The 21788-nt window shown below is 41.3% G+C and overlaps 2 protein-coding genes across 2 annotated transcripts in view; both read left to right on the top strand.

Moving 5' to 3' along the window:
* Positions 1-194: 194 nt before the first annotated feature.
* rnf10 (ring finger protein 10) lies at positions 195-8471 on the top strand. Its single transcript, XM_008297883.1, has 17 exons — positions 195-747; positions 1588-1772; positions 1882-2087; positions 2169-2259; positions 2421-2605; positions 2693-2829; positions 3064-3218; positions 3514-3639; positions 3813-4053; positions 4603-4736; positions 4949-5066; positions 5173-5274; positions 5372-5509; positions 5613-5698; positions 5806-5863; positions 7054-7218; positions 7346-8471. Exons 1-17 carry the CDS (start codon positions 585-587, stop codon positions 7417-7419), a joined length of 2364 nt encoding a protein of 787 aa, XP_008296105.1. The 5' UTR covers positions 195-584; the 3' UTR covers positions 7420-8471.
* A 2282-nt stretch (positions 8472-10753) lies between these two features.
* Positions 10754-21788, top strand: part of si:ch73-138n13.1 (centrosome-associated protein CEP250) — a 28499-nt gene continuing 17464 nt past the window's right edge. Inside the window, exons 1-5 of the mRNA XM_008297881.1 lie at positions 10754-10985; positions 12898-12991; positions 14906-16254; positions 16363-16447; positions 17279-20266. Coding sequence (XP_008296103.1) covers positions 14921-16254; positions 16363-16447; positions 17279-20266 — 4407 coding nt within the window. The 5' untranslated portion in view covers positions 10754-10985; positions 12898-12991; positions 14906-14920. The remainder of the gene's footprint in view (positions 10986-12897; positions 12992-14905; positions 16255-16362; positions 16448-17278; positions 20267-21788) is intronic.

The raw sequence follows: 21788 nt of genomic DNA, 5'->3' as shown, positions 1-21788 counted from the left end.
TGGTTCAGTACACTCTCATACCATGTCTCCAAGCCCAAAAGGCAAATAGTCAACAGGATGCTATTTTTTACTAAACCCAATTTTAGCCTGTGAAATTTAATCCTGATTTGACAAAGTTGCTATTACTACATTTCCCATGATGCCTAGCTGGGCCTCTGTGCTAAACAGATTGGCAGCCAGTACAAGAAACATCCGGGTCTCTCAGGTTCCTATCTGGCGACCCGTCGCCATTAGAGCAAGCTCGTTGTAGCGGATATATTTTTTTGGTTAAAATCTTTAAATTGCTACGTTTTCCAGCTTTTGGAAAACATTTAACGCCTTGTTAAAGGCATTTTGTTTTCCTTAGCGTGTAAGAAGCTTCAATTCGGGGGGTCTTGGCCCCGCGTGGCGAGCTTTCGTCCTCTCTTCCAACAGCCTCCATATTTTGAGACGCCGAAATCGTGTCTCTTATTTTTTCTTTGGTTTGTTTTATTGTCAAGATGTCGCCGTGATGGGGTCTCCGCGTTTGACAGAAATGAATCAGGGCCTTCGTCGCCTGACCCGCACTCACTGCAGCCCGCTTTCCTCTTTTGTTTTTCTGTTTGATGCTAGAGAGCTCGGTGGCTCTCTGCTCGGAGCTCGGCCTCAACAGCGCTCACTGCACGGAGACAAACATGGAGAAAAACCCAAACAGCAGCACCAGCACCAAGGTTCCGCCCCGTTCCAGCTCCACAGGCCCACAACCAGGCGAATCTAAACCCAAAACAGGTGACGACCCCACAGTAAAGCACATAAGTGGCACAGAAGGTTGTGAAACTCAGTGTGTGTACTTGCAGCTGAACACTGTTTGCCCTGTGGCCTGTTGGGGCCTAGTAGTACTGCAGAGGCTGTTTATCTGAGGCTGACGTCGTTTTCAAAACATTTGACCCACTAGCAGTCAAGAACTGCAGCTAATACGTGCACACAGCAATGTACTTGTAGTGCATTGTGTATGTGCAGCACCTTGGTCATATATGTGGATGCAGAGACATGCAAACACATTTTAACAATCTCTTTAAAGTTGTGAGCTTCTGTATGAATAAAGTTTATTTTTTAGTTAGTTGTGTAATTTACCTACCATATAAGAATTCACTATTATCACTCTATGAATGTTTTCAATGGTGTTTGTATTAATGCATTAATTGCATACTTTGTCTATTTGTTCTTGAATTAAAATTCACTTGCATTACTTCTGTAGAGTGTAATTATGTTTCCTTTATATCTAAGTCATTCTTGGCTTCACTAAGTGGTGATCACCCCACATTGAAGCTAGAAAAAGTACATAAAATGCACACAAATTGGTCTATGCCATGTTAATTAAGTAGTGGTTATTTCTGTAGCGATTACATTAGTTCCATCACATGGTGTAAAATGTACATAAGGTCTTGTTTTTACTCCTTGTACTAGTGGCAAGAAGTTTAATTAGGTTTGTTTACATGTGTACAAGAGACAAGGTACCACAGATAGCCTGCTGTTTATTACAGATCAGTCATCAGCAAATTTAAGATGTTATATTTATTGGTAGTTTGTCTGTATTCTTGCACCTAATTCATGTCATTTAAATTTCAGAAGGTAAAAACAATGGAGGCTCCAAGCGCTACAGCCGCAAGCGTGAGCCCTCCTTTCCTAAAGCAGACAGTTTCCCAGGCCCTCGCCGCACCAATTCACAGAAAAGCAAGAATTTTGACAAGAGACCCCCTCAGAGAGGTGGAGTGCGACAGTATGGAGTTGCAGGTGGAGGACGACGTGAGGAGGTTAGTATTCTTAATGGTTGTAATCATCTTTTTTTTTGATAAAATATTTTCTTTGTTGTGAAACTTTTCAGGTACAGCAATAAATTGTCATTCATGTTTGCCACTCCAGGTAGCAGAGACACGCCGGGCCGAGTTTAGCCCGGCTCAATTTGCTGGACCGAAAAAAATAAGCCTGAACCACCTGCTAAACTTCACTTTTGAACCCCGTGGAAGTAATGGTGGTATCGGAGATGGTGGCCATGCCTGCTGGGGCCGCCGAAACAAATGGGGCCACAAGCACAAGCCCTTCAACAAGGAGCTTTTTCTGCAGGCCAAGTAAGCAGCCCTTCAAACATTAAGTAATATGAAATGGGGAGACTGAACATGTGGGAGTTATTCTGTGTTTTTGTGTTTCAGTTGCCAGTTTGTGGTGATGGATGACCAGGACTACAAGGCTCACTTCACTGATCCAGATACTCTGGTTAACTGGGATTGTGTGCAGCAAGTGGTGAATATCAGTCATGCACTAAGGGAAAATGTCTTTAATTTTTAAAGTTGCCACACTTGAATAACTCTAGTTCTGTTGTTAGCAAACTTGTTGCTACCTGTACTAAAGTGTATTAAAAAAAAAATGACACACAAAAACAACCCATCTCTGTATGTGTACAGCGCATCTATAGCCATGAGGTGCCATCTTGCCCAATCTGCCTCTACCCTCCTTTGGCAGCCCGCATCACCCGATGTGGACACATCTTTTGTTGGCCGTGCATGCTGCACTACCTGTCTCTTAGTGACAAGAGCTGGTCTAAGTGCCCCATCTGCTATGAGGCCGTGCACACCGCTGACCTCAAGAGGTAAATAAGAACTAACTAAAGCTATGTTGGGTAACTCTGAAGTAAAAGTAGGAGTAAGAGCTCTGACAGTCACTTCTGTGATTGCAGTGTGGTTGCTATGGAGACCAGGCAGTATATGGTTGGTGACGTAATCACCATGCGCCTGATGAGGAGGGAAAAGGGGGCTCTGGTGGCCATGCCCAGTTCTCAGTGGGTGAAGGTGGAGGAGCCTGTCCGCTTTGGAGGTAAGGGACTGGGCCATCTATATGTCTTACTGCAACTAATAATAGCCAATTTTACATACACAATGTTCAGTAATTTGGTTTATCACCTCAGGAATGCAAGCGAAATATTTTCCACTTTTTAATTTCTATGCAAACTGTACATACACAATACTAAACTATAGAGACTATTAAATAATAACATATATTACTTTACATTATGTAATTAAATTCTGTTTTCAATCACTCCTTTCTTAGATGCTTGTTTGAGTCCATACTCCAAGCTGCTGCTGACCTCCCCGGCGCAGGTCCTGAGCCTGATGACAGAGGAGAAGGCAATCCTTCAGGCTCAGCTTAGCCAGGAAGAGGATGCTCAAGGCTGCTTCATCCAGAGCGCCCTTTGTCTTCTACAAGTAAAGCTACAGGCTTATTTGTGGCACCGAACAGTCAGATTCATTTGACTTACAAGTAAAGCAACCGACAGTATGTAGTGAATGGAGCAGGCATGAAAAGAAATGCTGCAAAAAGACTGATAATGGCTAGCAAATGCCTTTTTTACTATGCTATTCAATGTAAATGCGTTTTCATTTGGTGAAATAGAAACTGTAACATGGAATATAAATATAGACCTACTTTACTACAGATTAAACCACACAAGCTGTAGTTTAGTCATTTGTCTACCTCTGTGTCTTTGTCTTTGTGGTTTAGGAGCAAGAGGGAATACTGCTGAAGCAGCAAAAGGTTAAAGCAGACAGTCTGGACATGAGTTCTCTGACTCTGAAAGAACCTTCTTCTCCTGTGGAGGAAGTAGTGACTAACATCAGCAGTGCCAAGGTGAATCTAAGCGCACACCTCTTTTACTCTTGTTTTTTTTGTTGTTTTGTTTTTTGATAATATTGTGTCTCTTGAGATTGAGCAAAATATTTTTTGTTCAAGTGCTTCCCTGTGATGATACGTTCTACTTTGATGTTATGCCTATCGTCACCTCTGTTTTTTGTCTTTCCTAGCCTGTGCTGCAGTACTCCTCTGCATTTGATGATGAGGTGGAGGACCTTGCTGAAGATGCAGATGCAGAGCTACCTGGCTTCCCGGAAGCCATTCTTGAGAGTGTGCTGGAGGAGCCTCCTGAGGCCATGATGGATGCAGCTCCAGAGCCCCAGCTTGAAGAGGAGGGCCTGGCCAACCAGGCAGAGGCAGCCCGCCCCTCAGCCAGTGTGGTACATGGACCTTACTATTATTTCTACCAAGGTGAGTAATTCCATGGTCTCTTACCTGCTCTGCCCAGCAGAATCCTGCCATAGCAAGTAAAGGGCTTTCAGAAATCCCTTTTTAAACCAAAGAACAAAATACTACTTCTCAGTTGTTACACTTTTAGCTTATTCCCTGTGAGAGAATGTTTTGAGGAAATTGTCACACAAATGCAAACTTCCTGGTTACAAAACCACTACCTGACAAATCCTTTGTGAGGCTATTTCCTTGATTTTAATATGTTTATTTTGAGTGTTAAAAAGTCTCAAATAGAATTCCAACTCTGTAGCAGTGTTGTAGCACATATACCAGTGCCCCCGAATCAAAAAACTTTGACTGCATTTTACTCTAATGATAAATAAAAGTTGGAAATTTTGACAGTGAAGGAGAAATGGTGCAGGATGTTATGGATTCAGACCAATATAAAGTGCAGGACACCTATTTGTTGTGGCTCTATGTATTGTTGGTATTTATTTTCCCATGTTTGCGTTTTAATAAACTTTTCCTCATTACTTTTATCTCTGCCTGTCCCATGTTTCTCTCTCACAGCTGACGACTGCCAGCAGATGTTTATGCATCCTGTGAATGTGCGCTGTCTTGTGCGTGAATATGGCAGTTTGGAGGCCAGTCCTGACTCCATCACTGCCAGAGTGGTGGAGATAGTGGGACACACAGTCACTGAGGTCAGCAAACAAGGAAGTGTTTGTTTATTGTTTATTATTGTTTAGTATCTTGTTTATTAGAGTTGTTTTCACTTAAGCCAACTGAGTTTTTTTTCTGCAAAATTGCTGTTATAAACTACAGTAGCTTGCATTACATACTCTGCTCCCGTTTTTAATTGAACTCTGAAGGGGTTATTATTGTGGCTGAATTCTCTTGTATGGCTTCATTGCAGGACATCCGTCGTCGGCATCGTTATTTGGCTCATCTGCCACTCACATGCGAGTTCAGCATCTGTGAGTTAGCCCTGCAGCCACCAATCCTGTCCAAAGAGACTCTGGACACCTTTGCAGGTTAGAACACTTTGAGTTCAGTTTTCAGGGTGGGCATTTAAAATTGTAGCAAAAACTTTTCATAGATGGTAACGGTTGTTCGGATGTATTTTCCTAAAACTATTAGATGACTTGGAGAAAAGAAAGCGTCTGAGGCAGAAGAAAGCAAGGGACGAAAAACGCAGAGAGAAACGAATTGAAATTGAAGAGAATAAGAAGCAGGGTAAATGTAAGTACAGTTGTTGACTTTGCATCACTTGGCAGTTATACTTCCAGAAAAAGTTTAAATCCCATAACAACATATTTGCACTCATGTGTCCCTTCAGATCCTGAGGTGCATATTGGGCTAGAGAACCTTCAGCATTTCCCAGCATTTGGTTCTCCACCTTATAGCAGCAGTCCCCCAATCCAACCTGATTTCACTTTCGCCCCTCCTTCACCCCTCAGCAGCAGCCCTTCCTCTGGTAAGATGAGCTCCTCCACGAGTTGTCTGTCTCTGTGGTCTATGGTTAAGCATCTGAACATCGCGAAAATAATCATTTATGTTGGTTCCTTCTTTTTCTTTAGATGGGATGAGATTTCCAAGTCTGAATGTGTCATCACCTGTTGTGGGTAGTGTGGAGGAGGATTCCCACTGCATGTCCTTTGCCCAGGTGTGTATGGTACAAAAATATATATATATATTCATTGAGACTGCCTTTGTCATAAGGGACATGCATCACATGACTTGACATGGTGTGAACCTGACTGTCCTTTATAGATGCTAAGAGATGGAAAAGCCAGAGTTGATGCTGGGCCCAGGATCACTCCAAAGAAAGGTAGTTGAAGACTGTGGATGTTGTGGTGGCTTGTAAAGTGCTGATGGCATCACACCGTGTGATGGTTCAACACAGTAATTTGAAAATTGGATGTTATCATTTACCCTGGAACACTGCAGTTGTGGAATTTTAAATGGACACTAATTTGAAATATCTAAACATCAGCTTTACCTCAAGTTATTATTGTGTTGATTGGAGTCTGAAGTTTGAGAATTCTTTGACACAAACCCTGTAAAAAAAAAAAAGAAAAAGAAAGAAACTGTTTAAATACACATAACTTCCTATGCACAAGCTATCCAAATCAGTTTGGATTCAAAATGCAGCTCTGTATTTTACTGTGATTGTCAAATATTTTTTTAATAAACCCTTTCACACAGATATCTTGCTATCATGCTGCCAAGAAGATTCCTCTATTATTCTGCTGTCGCACACCTTTGTTCATTCAGACTGAACTAAACAATCAAGCATGACGCTATTCTCGCATGTGCTGGCATTCTGCAACAAAAGACGCAACGTGTAACACAACAGTGCCAACACTGTTGGCGTGGCCTGCCATAATAGCTCACCCTTTCACACAGACGTCAATTCCGCTCTGTGATTACCTCCACTGCTGACTTAAAGACGCAACAGTAATGCTGCCAACCCCTCCCCATCCCATCCTTATGCCTTGTACACAAAACAGCAAAGGGAAGGCACAACAGTCCTGTCTTGAATAGGCTGTGTGAAAGGGGCTTATATTAGCTTCATCTTTCACTAGGACAGATGGACCTTATTTCTGCTTCCCCATATTTGAACTGTCTTCTATTTGACTTAGGTATTGTATTTTGTTTCTAGCTTTGTGAAACTAAACTCATCATGGTGTAAAAGTTAAAAAAAAACATACTTGTTATCTATAGAAAAATCTGTTATGTCTTATAAAACCAAACCTTTCATCAATTGGCTGTAAGCTGAGAAAACGCTGCGTTAAATGATCTATTCGGTTCACAAAGAAATGCATTTCTGTATTTGTAGATTGCTATGTACTTTTATTGGCCATGTGCTTGTTGATACAAGTTGCACATGCTGATGAGTTGGTGAAATCACAGGTTTGTGTGTTATTGTGCATTTCCTGTAAAACCAGTTTCTACAGCTGTTAGGCAGTACAACACACCAAAGATTTACTGAACTCTGCGTTGTCTTGCCCCGTGCAGATAAGCTGCTCGCTCCCCCAGCACCAGACAGTGATGGAGAGAGCGATGGGTCCGACCGAGTCCCTGTGCCCAGCTTTCAGAACTCCTTCAGTCAGGCGTTTGAGAAGGCGCTTCTGGAGCTGGACAGTGGACCAGTTTGTCCACCACAAGCTGTGGTTGAACCAGGTCTGAAACCTTTTAGTCACCTGCAGCTAGTTGATTCAAGTTAGATTGTTTGTTTTTTCTTAGGGTAATGTGAAGTCAGTTTATTTGCCCTCAGACTTGCACTTATCTTTGCCTTGTTTTCTTTCAGATGAAAAAGGAGGAAAGAAGAAAAAGAAAAAGCAGAAACTTCTGTTCAGCACATCCATGGTTCACACAAAGTAGACAACACTGAAGTTCATTTAAACATATTGTTTCTGAAGATCTTCCCACTGCTTGTGTTTTTACTTCATGCAGATCTTTCTTGGAACTACAAGCTATGGAAATAGGTTTTAGTATGTAGCAGACATTCATGCTGCTTTAGACATTGTTCCATTGACTTGATCCACTGTTCATATTTCCTCCCATCAGTTACAGTTACCTGTTTTTTTGTTGTTTTACAACTAGGTCAAAACTTCACATCATCCTCTTGACACACTGAAAGCCTTATGGGTAACATTGAACTCAGATGCTAAGTAAAGCAAGGAATATATCAAGCTGCTGACTCTAATATAACGTGTGCTTCAGGCTTTTCAAGAATTCCCAATACCTGTTTGCATTACAGACCTTGCTTTACGGTGCCCAGCTTTCTTCAAATTCATCCTGCTTTGCATTTAGAACCTGTGAGTAATATGGACAAGATAATCTGAGGGTGCTTTATACTAGAGTAGCAGTCAGCCAGCTGCAGGTACGTTGCACCTTGAATTTTTCCAGGATACTCGGCACCCACACATTATCTTCAGAAGGAAACAAATCAGTACATTTTCAGTGTTAATCCCAGGTAAAAGTTCAAGAGGATAGGTTTTCAGATTGTGGAGATAAGAGCCCTAGTATTATTACAACACCAACAAACGCATAGATTCTCAAACCAAGGAAGTGAAAACACAGTATTGTATAGAGAGATTAGTTCTGTGGATTCAACAGAACTCTGATGTATTCTGCCTGGTTCAAACCGTAAATACACGCTTTCTTCTCATTCAGTTTCTCCTTTCATTTTCTGGTGTAGAATGTCTACTGACTTTTAACATTACTCCCCCAGTTTTATTTCAGTGTTGAAAACGTGTGAAGTTTGATAATTGCTGACATTTAACGAATGCCTGTGAAACTCAAGAGAGATGTGGATTGGAAATTTATTTTGTTTGAGGGATCTTCAATTCACCTTTAATTTTAAACAAGTTTATAGGCTAGTCATCATAACTAGTCTGTTATAATGAATAAACAATTTATGCACAATCAAAGAACTGACTGTTTTCTGCAACTCATGTCTGTTAAAATCAAACACCTGGATTGATTGAATTAGGGTGGTGGGTGCTATTTTATTGATGCAGTATTTTCTTCTCTCCACACGGGGGCAGTCATGACAAGTCTGACACCTGTCGTGCCATCCATTGTGTTGTAAAGTTATGTTAGCAACACAACCAGTGTTTTCTACATTGACTGAATATTTAGTTTCCGGCTATTGTCTAATATTAATTAGACCTATAATGCCACTAGATTACATGAATTATGTGGGTTTTCTAATTTATGTGGCATCATACCATGCACAGATTAATAAAATGGATCTAGAGCTAAAGGTAAAATAAAACATGTATAAGGTTAAATAAATACAGTAGAAAAAAAGGAAACAAAACAGTAGAGGCAAACTGAATAAAGTGCACATATAGAATAGTTTAAACCGACTGACTAAAACAGTAGAAAAAAACATGAGGGGGGAAACGGTGAATAATAAAATAAGTCAAAAGAAAAATGATAAATTAAAAGCAGTACTTTAAAAATGGCTAAAGTTGAGGAAAATCTAAGTTCCAAGAGCAGCCTAATTCCAATACAATAATGACAAAGCACCATTTCACCTCATCTGGTCTAAACTCCGGGCAACACTAACTGGCCAATCCCTGCACATCAGAGAGACCTACCAGGCTCCAGCAAACATATCTCTAATATATTTTGGGCCCAGACCACTCAGAGACTTATAAACAAAGAGTTGGGCCTTAAATTCAAGTCTTTCTTAAACTGGAAGCCAGTGCAGGAAACTAAAAATCCAAATAATGTGCTCTCTCTTTATGGTGTTTGTCAATATTCTAGCAGCAGCTTTTTGGATGAGTTGCAAAGATCTAATGGTCTTATTGAATAGGCCAGTGATGAATGCATGACAGTAGTCCTTTTAACAAATGATAAAAGCATGCATAAGTTTTGCTAAAGCTTGCATGGACACATGTTTTCTCACTATTTAGCTACAGCTTTAATGTGGCTACTGAAATGTAGTTCCTCATCAGTGACCTGGGTGTTGTTTTTTTGTGCCTGATACTCAAGGTAAGCACTAAATACCGACCTTCCTTCTTGATTTCCAGAAACAATCAATTTAGCATTGTCTTTATTTAGTTGAAGGGGGTTTTGTTGCATGTAATTGTTTCCTTCCTTCATACAAGGACAATGCACGTCTGTACAATCAGAGTCCTTCAGAGACCAACTACATAGCTGTGATAAGCAACTCTAAAGTCTGTGAAGATCTGCAAACTGGAAAGCATGTAGAGACTGAAAGGAGGGCTTCAAAAACTGATCTTTATTTACTGCAGACTCCACACATCATTTGGGGTATTTCGGATTCATAATTGCCAATACTCATATATATTCCAGATGATCTGAGAGCCTGAACGTCTTTCTTGAGTAGTTCATGATCCACAGTGTGAAATGCTGCACTAGGGTCTAATAAAATTGGGATTGTTGGACTCCCTGGACCGCTATATATGTGAATGTCATTTTTAAACTGTATGAGAGCAGTATCAGTGCCATGACATGTGCTGAAACCCAATTATAAACTGTCAAGGATCTTGTACAAATGCAAAAATAGCGAATGGTTTGATTGAAAACTACTTTTTCAATCATATTACTTACGAATGAAAGATTTAAGAAAGATTACATATATATAAACAAAAATAAATAAATCAAATTGTCAAACAGTGAAAAAGGATATAAAATAAAGAAAGAAAATAATAAAATATTATTAAAATGATATTACTACTCCAGGTAGACATCTGTTTACTCAGAAAGACTCCAGCCAAATAGACTTTTAAAAAACTGGTAGGAATTCCTTTTATGTGTATGAAAGTGTTTTTGTTTTTGTTTGTTGTTGTTTTTGTTTTTTCTACCTGGAAAACAACAAAATTATTTCTATAAGGAATAAAGCTGGGATGGGATGATAATTGCACAATCACATTATCCCATTTTTAGTTGCGGATCAAGCTGAAGATGTGTAAAGTTAAACATATTCAGGCCAAGTCTTAACGGAAGTCGAGGAGGTGACACTTCTGTAGGAGTTGGTACTGCTTGATGGTGGCTACTCATACAGAAAAGTCCTGTACATAGAAACTGGCTGCTTAGTCTAAGTCTGTATTTAGACACACATTAAAGCTCCAGCTTTTCATATTACAGCAGTAGTTTATGGTTTGCTACGCTTTATTTTTACGGCGATGTGGGGACGCACTACGTCGTATTGTCTAACTTGACCGAGCCGCGGCTGCTAACCAGTCAGGCGGCTTGTTCGCCGTCTAGTCGAGCCTGTCAACAACACTGCAACCTGAGACGGGATAGCCAGTCAGTTGGCTAGCTAAGTAAACCAGCTAAGTTAGCCGCTCCGCTAGCCTCTCTATTAACCAGTTGTCACGACTCGTATTCACCCCGCTAACTTGGCTGGATAATATCGCGTTTTAAAGTTGTTTCGACGAGAGGAGAGGGACCGCTGACTTTATCTTTCGGTAAGTTGTCTCCAGTTCGGATCAAACATCCAGGTCCAGTCAGTGTTTCCATTTTGCGAGTTCTTGAGTTGTTAGCTTACGGCTGCTAGCCAGCAAGCTGTTGATGCGTTTATCGTTCCTCTCATTTTAAGTGTGCGTGAATTATCAGACATCTTCAACTCTGCATTCAGTACTTGTGTACAGTTTTCGTGCAATTATGCCCTCCTGTTGTGTGCAGGCTGTCTTTTTTTTTTTCTTCTTTCATTGGAGCGGATACCGTCCACGATACGAGGTGGTGTAGGTGAGCAGGCAGGGCATGAGGAAGAGGTAGCACTTGTTGCAAACACCGGAGCGACGGCAGCGAAGATGGAAAATCACCAAAAGCAGCCTCTGGTGTAATGTGATTTATGTTAAAATGAATCACTACCGATCAGTATCAGTGTAAACATCTCTTAATTCATAATCTACATATGCTGTAAATGTGATCTTTAGTGTGGGGAGGGGAGGGAGATAGGGGGTATGTAAGCATCTGACAGGTACTCATTAAATCTAACTTTGTGGTTAGTTGTGGTGCATTGACAGATTTACAGTCAGATTTAATTGCACTTGGACTACTTTCTGATTGCAAGATAGTCTTAAATCTGTCCAATAATACTGATGAATATCACAGACAGGCTAATCTCTTAAATGACAGCAGGCAACTTAAGCTGTAGATGTTGCACTGTTTGTAGATTGTAACTTAAAGCTTTGTTTTGCACAATGTGGGAACTCATTTGAGAGTGACCAAACTACTTCTCGTAGATGTCAGCAGATTAGATGACATGCAGTTGTGTATTGTCTGTGGAGGAAAGTTTTCTTTGCATAACCTGCTGAACAAGGTTAATGTCTTGATATCTTTCACGAGAACGAATCAGGGCCAAAACATAACAAACAATTTACTGGGTTACCCTATGCCCCACTCTCCTCTATGTGCTTCCTGCTAGAAATGAAAGAGATATGTCTGTTGCCAGATCCTCCTAAAGATACCTGCCAAATGTATTGAATAATCAACATTCTTATGCAGCATGCTAGAAGTAATGCACATGTCTGACTTCTTAACTGTTGTTCTCTCAGTAATGAGTCTTGTGTAGGATATTCCCTCGTATGCCTGAGCCTATATAAGGCAGACACTTTCCTAATCCCTGCTGTGCTGCTTGACCCACCATCACAGCGAATGTTTAGCATTCCATCTTGGCGAAGGCGTTTCCTGTCAACATCTAAAGTTCAAGTTTTCAACTTTTCAGTCTCCCTTAGCCAAGCACAAGCCAGTCTGTGTTTGTTCAGCATCGTTCTGTTTCCTTGGATTTCCATTTTCTGTATTTGTTTTTGTTGATGCATGGAATAAAATAACTTAATTGACCGTGGGGAAGTTAGCACTTATCAGTTGTTGCGTAAAATGAGATGCACAGAACAGGTTTAGGCTTGTTAATAACACATGCCTCATACATAAATGACGGCTGCAGCGTTTGCAGCATTTATAGTTCCAACGTTCACAGATTGAATTTACATAGACGTAGTAAGCTGTGTGAGAGTGATGGCGCATGAGGAGTGATGTAGGACATAATGCAAATATAGGAACAGGGAAAGATAAACATATAGCAGAACAGAGTTAATGACTTTTCTTGTGTATTTTGTTTTTTTTTTTTTTACGTGTGGACCAATATCCCATCAGCTCAAATGTATGGGTGTGACTGTGTTTACTCAAGTCTGTGTCAGTGTAAACACTACCATCTACTTGCCACTTGTACGAAGGCGTGAGAACAGCACAGCGAAGAAGCTTTGGGACAGCCCCTCTGTTGCTCTGCTGTGATTTCTCTGCTGTAGCCTGAAGCATGTCTTTCTTGACATATGAATAGCTTGTGTGCTTTATTGACGCAAAGTGTGTTACCCTCAGGCTTCTCCAATGCCTTCCTCCTGTGTGATATGACATCACGGTCTGGTTACAACAACAGCCTGAGCTCGACAGCAGACGGTTGACATCTGGTCAGGTAGGATATGCTGTTTTTTGGGTTTTTTGGTTTGTTTTTTGCTGCAGCAGCAGTTCCAAAAGAACTTGCTGGTCTGTGCAGTGAAATAACTCGACAGCAACATGTGGAAAGCATTATCAGATGTGAAGAAAGAGCCTCTTAAAGGGCTAACACAGAAGTGCTTGAGTAGTTTTCTGTCTTCATTATCACTACAGAAACATCAGATAAACATGATTATCATCACAGAGTGTCAAAAGAGCAGAGTTCGTTGATCTCTAGCTATCAGATATTCATCACTATGCCTACTTTAGATTGAAGAAACTGTTGGATAATAGTCATAAAAGGTTTATTAGGGGTGGAGCTAGGTCTTTAATGGCAGTCCGGTGTGAGTTTGCAGTGAAATCCCCCATTCACTGTCAAAGACTAGCATGCCTGTGTTACAGCATGACAAAGAATACAATGACATTGTGCAGTTGTCCTGCCCCTCCTTGTCTCAGGATCCACCTTAAAGGTATGCAGTCATGATTACTGCTACACTAGTCATTCAAGGGAAGCACTTTTTACCAAATACTTTGATATATTACAAACAAGAAATTGATAAGGTTTAACCTCTTCAGACCTGGCATCCACATGCGTAGACACATTTTATGCTATATTACCACAGTAGTTATTTATTATTATTATTATTGTTATTATTATTATTATTATTATTATTATTATATTGGTATTTAAAAATATTTTTAAAATATTTTTTCATTTTATTAATATTTGTTATTTTTTATTCTTCTTTGCTATTTTATTTTTATTATTCGTTTTTATTCTTATTATTTTATTATTGTTGGTTTTTACAGAATATTTTTTAAATACATTTTATATTTTCTTTATATTTTTAAATTTTTTTTATTTTTCTTTGCTATTTGATCTGATCAAATAGCAAAGAAAAATAAAAAATGCACATCAAGCAAGAGTGCGGGTCTTAACAGGTTAAGGTAAATTTTTTCAGTAAAAGCAGTAATTGCATTCACTCCAGGCTACACTGCACTAAAGTATGTACAACATGTTAGGCTAAATAATACTGTTTGTAAAGACAAGGTACTTATGTTGTACTTTCATTTGTAACAAAGCTGAGTGCAACCAACATTAAGATATTTACGAAAGGACTTCTGTAGCTAAACAAATATAGTCTATGTAAAAATACAGGAAACACATTTTAATATGCAATCAAATAATGTCTCGTATCTTAAGCTCCCTGCCAACACAGCTGGTGCTTAAACAATAGGCCTTTTTTGTGTACGATATTTTCATATGTTATTGCAGAAAAAGAATGTGTGTAAATAATACCATAAATGATTACTGTGCCTACAATTGATGCAGGCTCATGTTGTAATGCAAGTTTAATGGACCTGAACTTATCTGGTCCACCAGTGATTCTTCAGCTATGAAAAATTAAAAGTGTTCTCTTGCTGCCTTTAATGCCTTGATTTTATTGAAAATTATTCCAAATGTTTACGCCACAAACAAAAATAAGCCAAAAATAACCCACTCTATTAGAGGGGGTTTTGGCAAGTGAATTGTTAATTCAGTATTTTGCACAAACTGGTAGCTACTACAGTTATAAAAGGAAAAGCATATTAATGTGAATATGGATGACAAAAACAGCCATTCACTTAATATTACACATCATGTTTATTAATCCACACGTGCACTCTAACGTGCCAGTGTCATCAATAAACTTTTATAAATATCTTTCCTACGAAGGCTTACAATTGTGACACTCCCAAGACAAAGTCCATAATGGCTAGATAGAGTGAGTGAGTTTTGAGGCTATTTATGAGTTTGATTTGTGTGAAGTAGTGCTGTTGTTTAGTATTTTAACAGTAAAATAAATAATTTGTTATACTCAGATTGTGTTTTTTTCTTTATACTTGAAAAAAGGTGCTGTAACAAAGGATGGCTGCTCAGGTGGAGGTTCAAACAGGGGAGGTAGGGAGGCCAGTGGCAGGAGGACGACTTCATCTGAGTCCTCTGACTGACTCCAGCAATAAGAGCCTTATCGAGATCCCATCTATCAATCAGTCACATATCATCACACCAGAACCTAACAAACCTGTCCCAGGCCCCAAGCCCCGACTCACTCCCAAGCCTTTTTCTGTGGAGAAAAACCCCACTATTAAACCCATTCTTGCCCCTAAGCCTCAAACCAAACCCAGACCAGAGTCCACTCGTCTTGCTGGATACAAACCTGAGCTTCCAAGCAGTCCAAAACCACCACAGCAATCAGTTACCACCAGCAAACCCAGGCCAGTATCAACCAACCCCAATCGTCCTGCCCCTACCTCCTTTAAAACATCTAATAAGGTCAACACTGGACAAACAACCAAGCCAACAGTCCATGCATTTAAACCAGCGCCTCCACTCGACCCTGGAGATCCCAGCAAACCCACTGCCTCTGTGCCAGCAGAGAGGCAGAAACCTGCTGCCTCAAGCTTGGCCTATTCCAAGAGTCTTAAAAAACTTCCATCTGCAGAGTGGTCTGGAACCACTAAAAAAGAAGATGAGAAGGGCCACACAGCACAGAGTAAAGGTGGAACCTCCATTACCAGAGCTAAGTCCATGGGTTTTCTCGTTCAGGTAGGGCAGGAGGAAGAAGCAAAAGAAAAAGCTCTGCCTGAAGTTTCTGTGCCACTGCGACCCCAGCCCAGAGGCTCCAGGCCCAGACCCGTTTCAGCCATTTTTCCTGGCAGTCCAACTAAATCTGAAACACCAGTTTCGGCTCCTCGCTGGGCTGCGAGACGACCCCTTTCAGCTGATCTCACATCCAAGTTTGAGTCTATTGGTCTTTCACTGCACCGTAAAAGTCCTAAAACAGATACTAAAGAGAACACTCCAGAGGAGAAGGCACTGCCACAGAACAGAGAGCAAGATAAAAACCCCAAGAGTACCTCACCACAAAGAACTGATGGTGTTGCTGATCCTGCCCTCCCAGACCAAAGCAACAAAAAGACAGAAGAAATAGCTGTAAAAGAGACTGATGAGGATAAGCGTGGGGTCAGCATCAAGTCGCGAATCAGTCTTCTCTTCGATTCGTCATCCTTTCCTGGGCCAGGTGCTGCAGGCCAAGGGTCAGATCCTCACTCTCCAGTGCAGCCGGTTCCTGATACAGAATCACCAGTGGGTGTTAAACGGCTCATCAAGCAGCTAACAGAAGATACAACGCCAACTCAGAGCCCTGTCCTAAAACCTGCACTGAAGCCCCGCCCTCTGCCCCTTGACCTAACTACAAGGTAAGAACTGCTTTTAAAGTTTCCTTGGTTTTGCTTTTGTTTTGTGTCTTTGTCCAGGAGTTCCATTGTCATGCATGGCTTTTGTCTTGTGTGATGTATGTTCATCAGGTTTTCATCCGAGAGGTCACCAGACCTTGTTTCCCTCACTGAGGCAGCAGACCGCCATGAGATCAGCAAAGATCCTCAGAGGAGGGTAAGAGAGGGACTAAGCTTTGTAGGAACTGGTTTCTGTTGGGTTCAGCCTGTGTTTAGCAGGCAAATGAGCATAACAATGAGAAGCTGTGTTAAAGCTTAGTGCTTGGAAAAGTACAACTATTCTCTAAACGGAGTCTCATTTCAGTGTGTTTCTTGTCATCCCTTGCCAAAATGAAATTCAAGGTACATAACAAAAACAGTCTGCTTTTTGTGTCTGTATCTGCTAGTCTAGCTACACTTTAAAACATTTTGAAATGCACCTTAAAGAGTGCTCACATTTTCAGTGGACCAAAGCCTATCTGCATTCAGAAGGAAATTTCCATCGAGAAAATGGGGCATTGGAGTAGAAAGAATTGCTACCATAGATGTACAAAACTGTGAAACTCAAGACACCTGAAGCATTTATCATCCCCAGTGGCTGCCAGTTATGAAACATGCAGAGAAGAGATCACTGAGAAAAGGTCAATACAGAGAGGCTTTGATTACCACCTCGGCACCACACCCACTGTTATGAGGCCAACATAGGAGAAGGGGATTCCGTTTGTGTGCTGACAGTTGTTCAGTCAATCATTTGAGCTCCTTTGTTGTGTTGTATTTTTCCTGTTCTGCTGTCAAGTCACATTTGCTCTACTCTCTGGTTTTATATTAGTAAAACGTGCTTCCGTTCATAGTTGTTTTTTAAAGCTTTTATTTCTGTCAGATGATTTAATCTGTAACAAATGCGTAGTGTAAAAAATGGTGATAACATTTTAGTAAAAAACAATAGAGATTTAGTTGCAACAAAGCTGTTATTGCTGTGAATACTCAGTATGTCTCCTTATTTTCTCAGGCTGAAGATTCAGCTATCACTCCTGATGACCACAAGACATTTTCGGATTTAAAAGATTCCCAAGAGCAGCTTAAAAAGGCCTCCACACCTGAAGAGCCTGAGGCAGGACAGACATTTGGCACCACTTGCAAGGCAGGTGGCCCTGGTGTTGAAGTACAGACTGTGCGAGCATCCTTGTTTGAAAATGTTGTGGAGAAACACAGTGTGCTGGTGATGGATGAGGGCAACAATGCCAAGGATTCACTCAGCAGCCCGTCGTTTCAGAGAGCAGATATGGAGGATGAGGGAACTCTGGTCACCGCCACCTACAAAGAGCCTCTATCTCCGTCAAGTCCTCTGCGGGTGTTACATGCCTTTGACACAGTGCAGGCAGTCGAAGAGAATCGGGCAGTGAGTGAGAGCGTCCCATCGGCTCTGTGGGAGGACAAGGCCATGACACTCCGCTCCAGACGCTCAGAGGGGAGCAGGCCAGCGGCAGAGAGGGCTGGTCCGGCACAGGGACAACCAGCTTCGACAGTGACGCCAGAACGGCAGCCACGATATCTGAGAGTAGGAGGTTTGCAGAAGTGGACCGCATCAAATCTTGACCAGGAAGCAGGTTTAGACAAAGGGATGCTAAAGGAATCACAAAGGGAAGGAAAAGTGGATTTAGATAAAGACAAAGACAGGCAGGGAGTGGCAGAGCAGGATGAAGTGGCTGCAGCCCCTAAACGTTTGAAAATGCTGCAGACAGAAGAACAGCCAAAACCCAGGGCAACCTACTTTGCTTTGACTGGGCAAATACAGGAGCCAGTGTCTCCTGGACATGCAAGTACAAGCACTGTGGACATGACTGTGCCCTTTGATGATTTTTCTGTGAGGTCAGCTCTGGGCAGCTCGCAAGGGAAGGTTCTTCCAATGAGGAGGAATACACCATTAGATGAAGCTTTTGGAAAAAGCCCTCAAGATCAAGTTGAGGAGCTGATGATGAGGAGCCACATGTCACCCAAAGAGATCCGATCAGCATCGGACAGACAGGCAAAAGATGAAATGATCGAAGCTGGAAAGAAAAGAGAACTCAAAAAGGAGACAGAAAGACAGAAAGCAAAATTGAAAGAGCTGGAAAGGGAAAAACAAAAGCAGCTGGAAATAGAGAAACAAGCACATTTAGAATTTGCACGAATGAAGGAAAGGGAGATGCAAAGAGAGTTTGAAAGGCAGCGACAGAAAGCGTTTGAAAAGGAGAAGCAAGAATTTGAGGAAAAACAGCGTGCACTGGAAAGGCAGAAACAGGCTGAGCTTGAGAAAAAGAGATTGCAAGAATTGGAGAGGGAGAAACAGAAAGAACTTGAAAGGGAGAAGAAACAGCGTGCACTGGAAAGGCAAAAACAGATTGAGCTCGAGAAACAGAAACAGATTGAGCTCGAGAAACAGAAACAGATAGAACTTGAGAAACAGAAACAGATTGAGCTCGAGAAACAGAAACAGATTGACCTCGAGAAACAGAAATTGCAAGAATTGGAGAGGGAGAAACAAAAAGAACTCGAAAAACAATTTGAAAGAGAAAAACGCAGAGAACTTGAGAGACAGAGAGAGATTGAAAAACATAAACTGCAGGAAATGGAGAGACAGCGTGAAAAGGAAAGGCAAAGACAGAGGGAAGAGGAGAGGCAGAGGGAGCTGGACAAGGAAAGACGCCTCCTGGAACTCCAAAAGGAGAAACAGAGAATGGAGGAGCTGGAGAGAATGAAAGAGCTGGAGAGACAACAGCTCGCTGAGTTTCAAAAACAGAAGCAGATAGAAAAGGAGAGGCAGCAGCTCATGGAGCTTGAAAAGCAGAGACTTAGAGAGAGGCTGGAGAGGGAACAGGTGGAGAAGATAAAACAAATGGCATTAGAACAGGAAATGTTAAGAATAAAAGAGCTTGATAAAGAGAGAGAAAGACAAAGGGAGTTGGAGAAGGAGCGTCAGAAAGAGATTGAGAGGGAAAAGCAGAGGGAGCTAGAGAAACAGCGGCAGAGAGATTTAGAGAGGGAGAGACAGAGAAAACTTGACATTGAGAGACAGGAATTAGAAAACCAGAGGCTGAGACAACAAGAACAGGAGAAGGAGAGACAGCGGAAGGAGGATTTAGAGAGAATGAAAGAGATGGAGAGAAGGCAGCTCTTGGAATTTGAAAAGCAGAGGGACAGACAACAAATTCAGGAGCTTGAGAGACGCAGGCTGAAGGAGAAGATGGAAAGGGAGGAGGCAGAGAAAAGGGAAGAGGCTGAGAAGATGAGACACATAGCCAAACAACAAGAAGCAGAGAGGCAGAGACTGAAAGAGAAGCAGAAGAAAGAGGAGCAGGAGAGGCTGCGGTTGGAGGCATCATCTCTGAGGCCTAAAGTTGTTGATCTGGACTCTGTGCTCAGAAGTGACCCGATATCTAAGGCTCCTTCTCATCGTAGCGATGCTGCGACACGCTGGAAGGAGCCTTACAAACCCGCCATTCTTGACATCGACTCCTTCACATCTCAAGCTCAGCTCACTCCTAGTAAAGACTTGTTTCCTCTGTCGAATGTTCAGGGATTAGATGCTGAGCTTGGGACAAGGTTACAGCCCACACCTGAAAGAGATGTTAGCTGGAACGTACCAGCGCAGACATCAGTGGGTTTCTCAAGCCCAATATGGACAACATCTTCTATGGACCCATGGGAGCTGCGGCCTGTTGAGATGTCTGTAGACACACCTGTGACTGAACCCAGAAAAAATGCCAACAAACTCAGCCTAGAACAGCTCCTCCTCAGGCAGGAGGAACGGCTCCCGTCTCCACAGAGACACAGGTCCGCTGTGGTGGATGATCCATTCAATATGACCCCTTTTCATGGGGCAGAGGCCAAAGCCGGGAACCCTGCCGGTGGACTCTCGAACAGCACTACTGCAGAGCAGATCTGGTTTCCCAGAGAGCCACAGCCTCCAGACAACAGGGGACAGACCCAGAGCCACCGGAGATCACAGGGATCCCAGGTGAGTGAGACAGATCCAGGAAATACTATCAGGGACGCTAGTTAATCATTTATGCCCTTGTGGAAAATGGGCACGTTGTAGTTGTAGTTTTTTAAAGAGGTTGAGGATTTAATTTTTTTTGTAGAATTTAAGATGGAAAGGGTAAAAAAGCAGGTTATTTTGTTACATAACAATCTATTCCCATATGTATCTGTAAGTATAGACTAAGGTAAACATATAAAATTGAAAAGGCCATATGATTATTTTCTTAACTGTTATATTCGTAGTTTTCTAGGCTCCCAAAATTAAACCCAGTGAAAACCATGTATACAGTCCAAATCATGTACACAGGTGCCATTATTTCAGTCGAGTGAACTGGCTTTTATTGGTTTTGCTAGAGGAAATAATGGCAACATTATAGTCTCTCTTCAGCTCAGTATTGAGTTAACAGGTAACTGAAACAGTTCTCAGTTCCTAATTAACTAGGAACTGTACTAGGGTTTATCACCGTCATCAGCATGCAGTTAAAATTACAGACAAGTGCTTCTATTAATTCAGCATTGCTACTTCTCTTACATGGTTAGTTAATGCTATCTGTAGGTTTTTTGTGTCTGCAAGATACCAAAGGAATAGTTGATTTTTATATTATATTTACAGTATTTTAAAAAATCTCATGTTGTAAGATTATTGTAAAGCAAAAGTCTATTTACCTATGCTGACTCACGATTAGCTAGCCGTTCCTCTGCTCATTCAGGGATGAATGTGTCTGTTTGATCAAGTTGAAGAGTGTCCGTGCACATATCCTGTGCCTCTCCCTGTTATTCCAGTGTTGTGTGCAATGAATATGTGACCAGTGAAAAATATGTGTTCAATTGCAGTTACACTCTGTTACAAAGCAACAAATTATCACCTAATAAAGTCACAAAATATGTAGGGCTGCCCCTGATCAGAGCTTCTCCTAGTGAACCACTTGTTGCACATTTATGATACTCATTAAGTCTTTTGATAGTTATGGGGGGAGGAATACTAAAATAGTTTGAGTTCCAGGGCTGAAAAGGAATGTTATAGGTAACTTTGTTAACACAGTGCTACTTTACAGAAAAATACAAAACTGTAATTATTTCCCATTAAAATGTTTATATTTTACAAGCGCACTTACAAAGCGAGCTGCTGCAACACCTGCAAAATCAGAATTCTATCCAGCAAGGACACTGTCTGGACGTTTTGCTAGAAAGCATGTATTTATCCAGGCTCTCTAACACTAGCGTGAGCGGCTGTGCTAAGTGGTTAACATTAGAGTAATTACATGGTTCAGATGATAAGCCATGATAGAGGCTGGGGAATGTTTGCCTACAGAGTTTGCAGTTTGTCATATTTTGGAGTTGTCCTTTACCCTCCAGAAAGGATCCTGCAATTAAGATTTAATGCCTGACATAATCAACTGCTAATGCAGGAATCTGCATTAAACGACAATGCCAGTCTGAGACTGATAGTCCCCTCTGCCTGGAGAGTTTGTTTTTTTTTCCTGCAATGAAAACTTGGT

This window comes from Stegastes partitus, unplaced genomic scaffold (assembly GCF_000690725.1).
Source record: "Stegastes partitus isolate 25-593 unplaced genomic scaffold, Stegastes_partitus-1.0.2 Scaffold1256, whole genome shotgun sequence".
NCBI classification, from domain to species: Eukaryota; Metazoa; Chordata; class Actinopteri; family Pomacentridae; genus Stegastes; species Stegastes partitus.
This window is presented reverse-complemented; position numbering and strand designations above follow the sequence as displayed.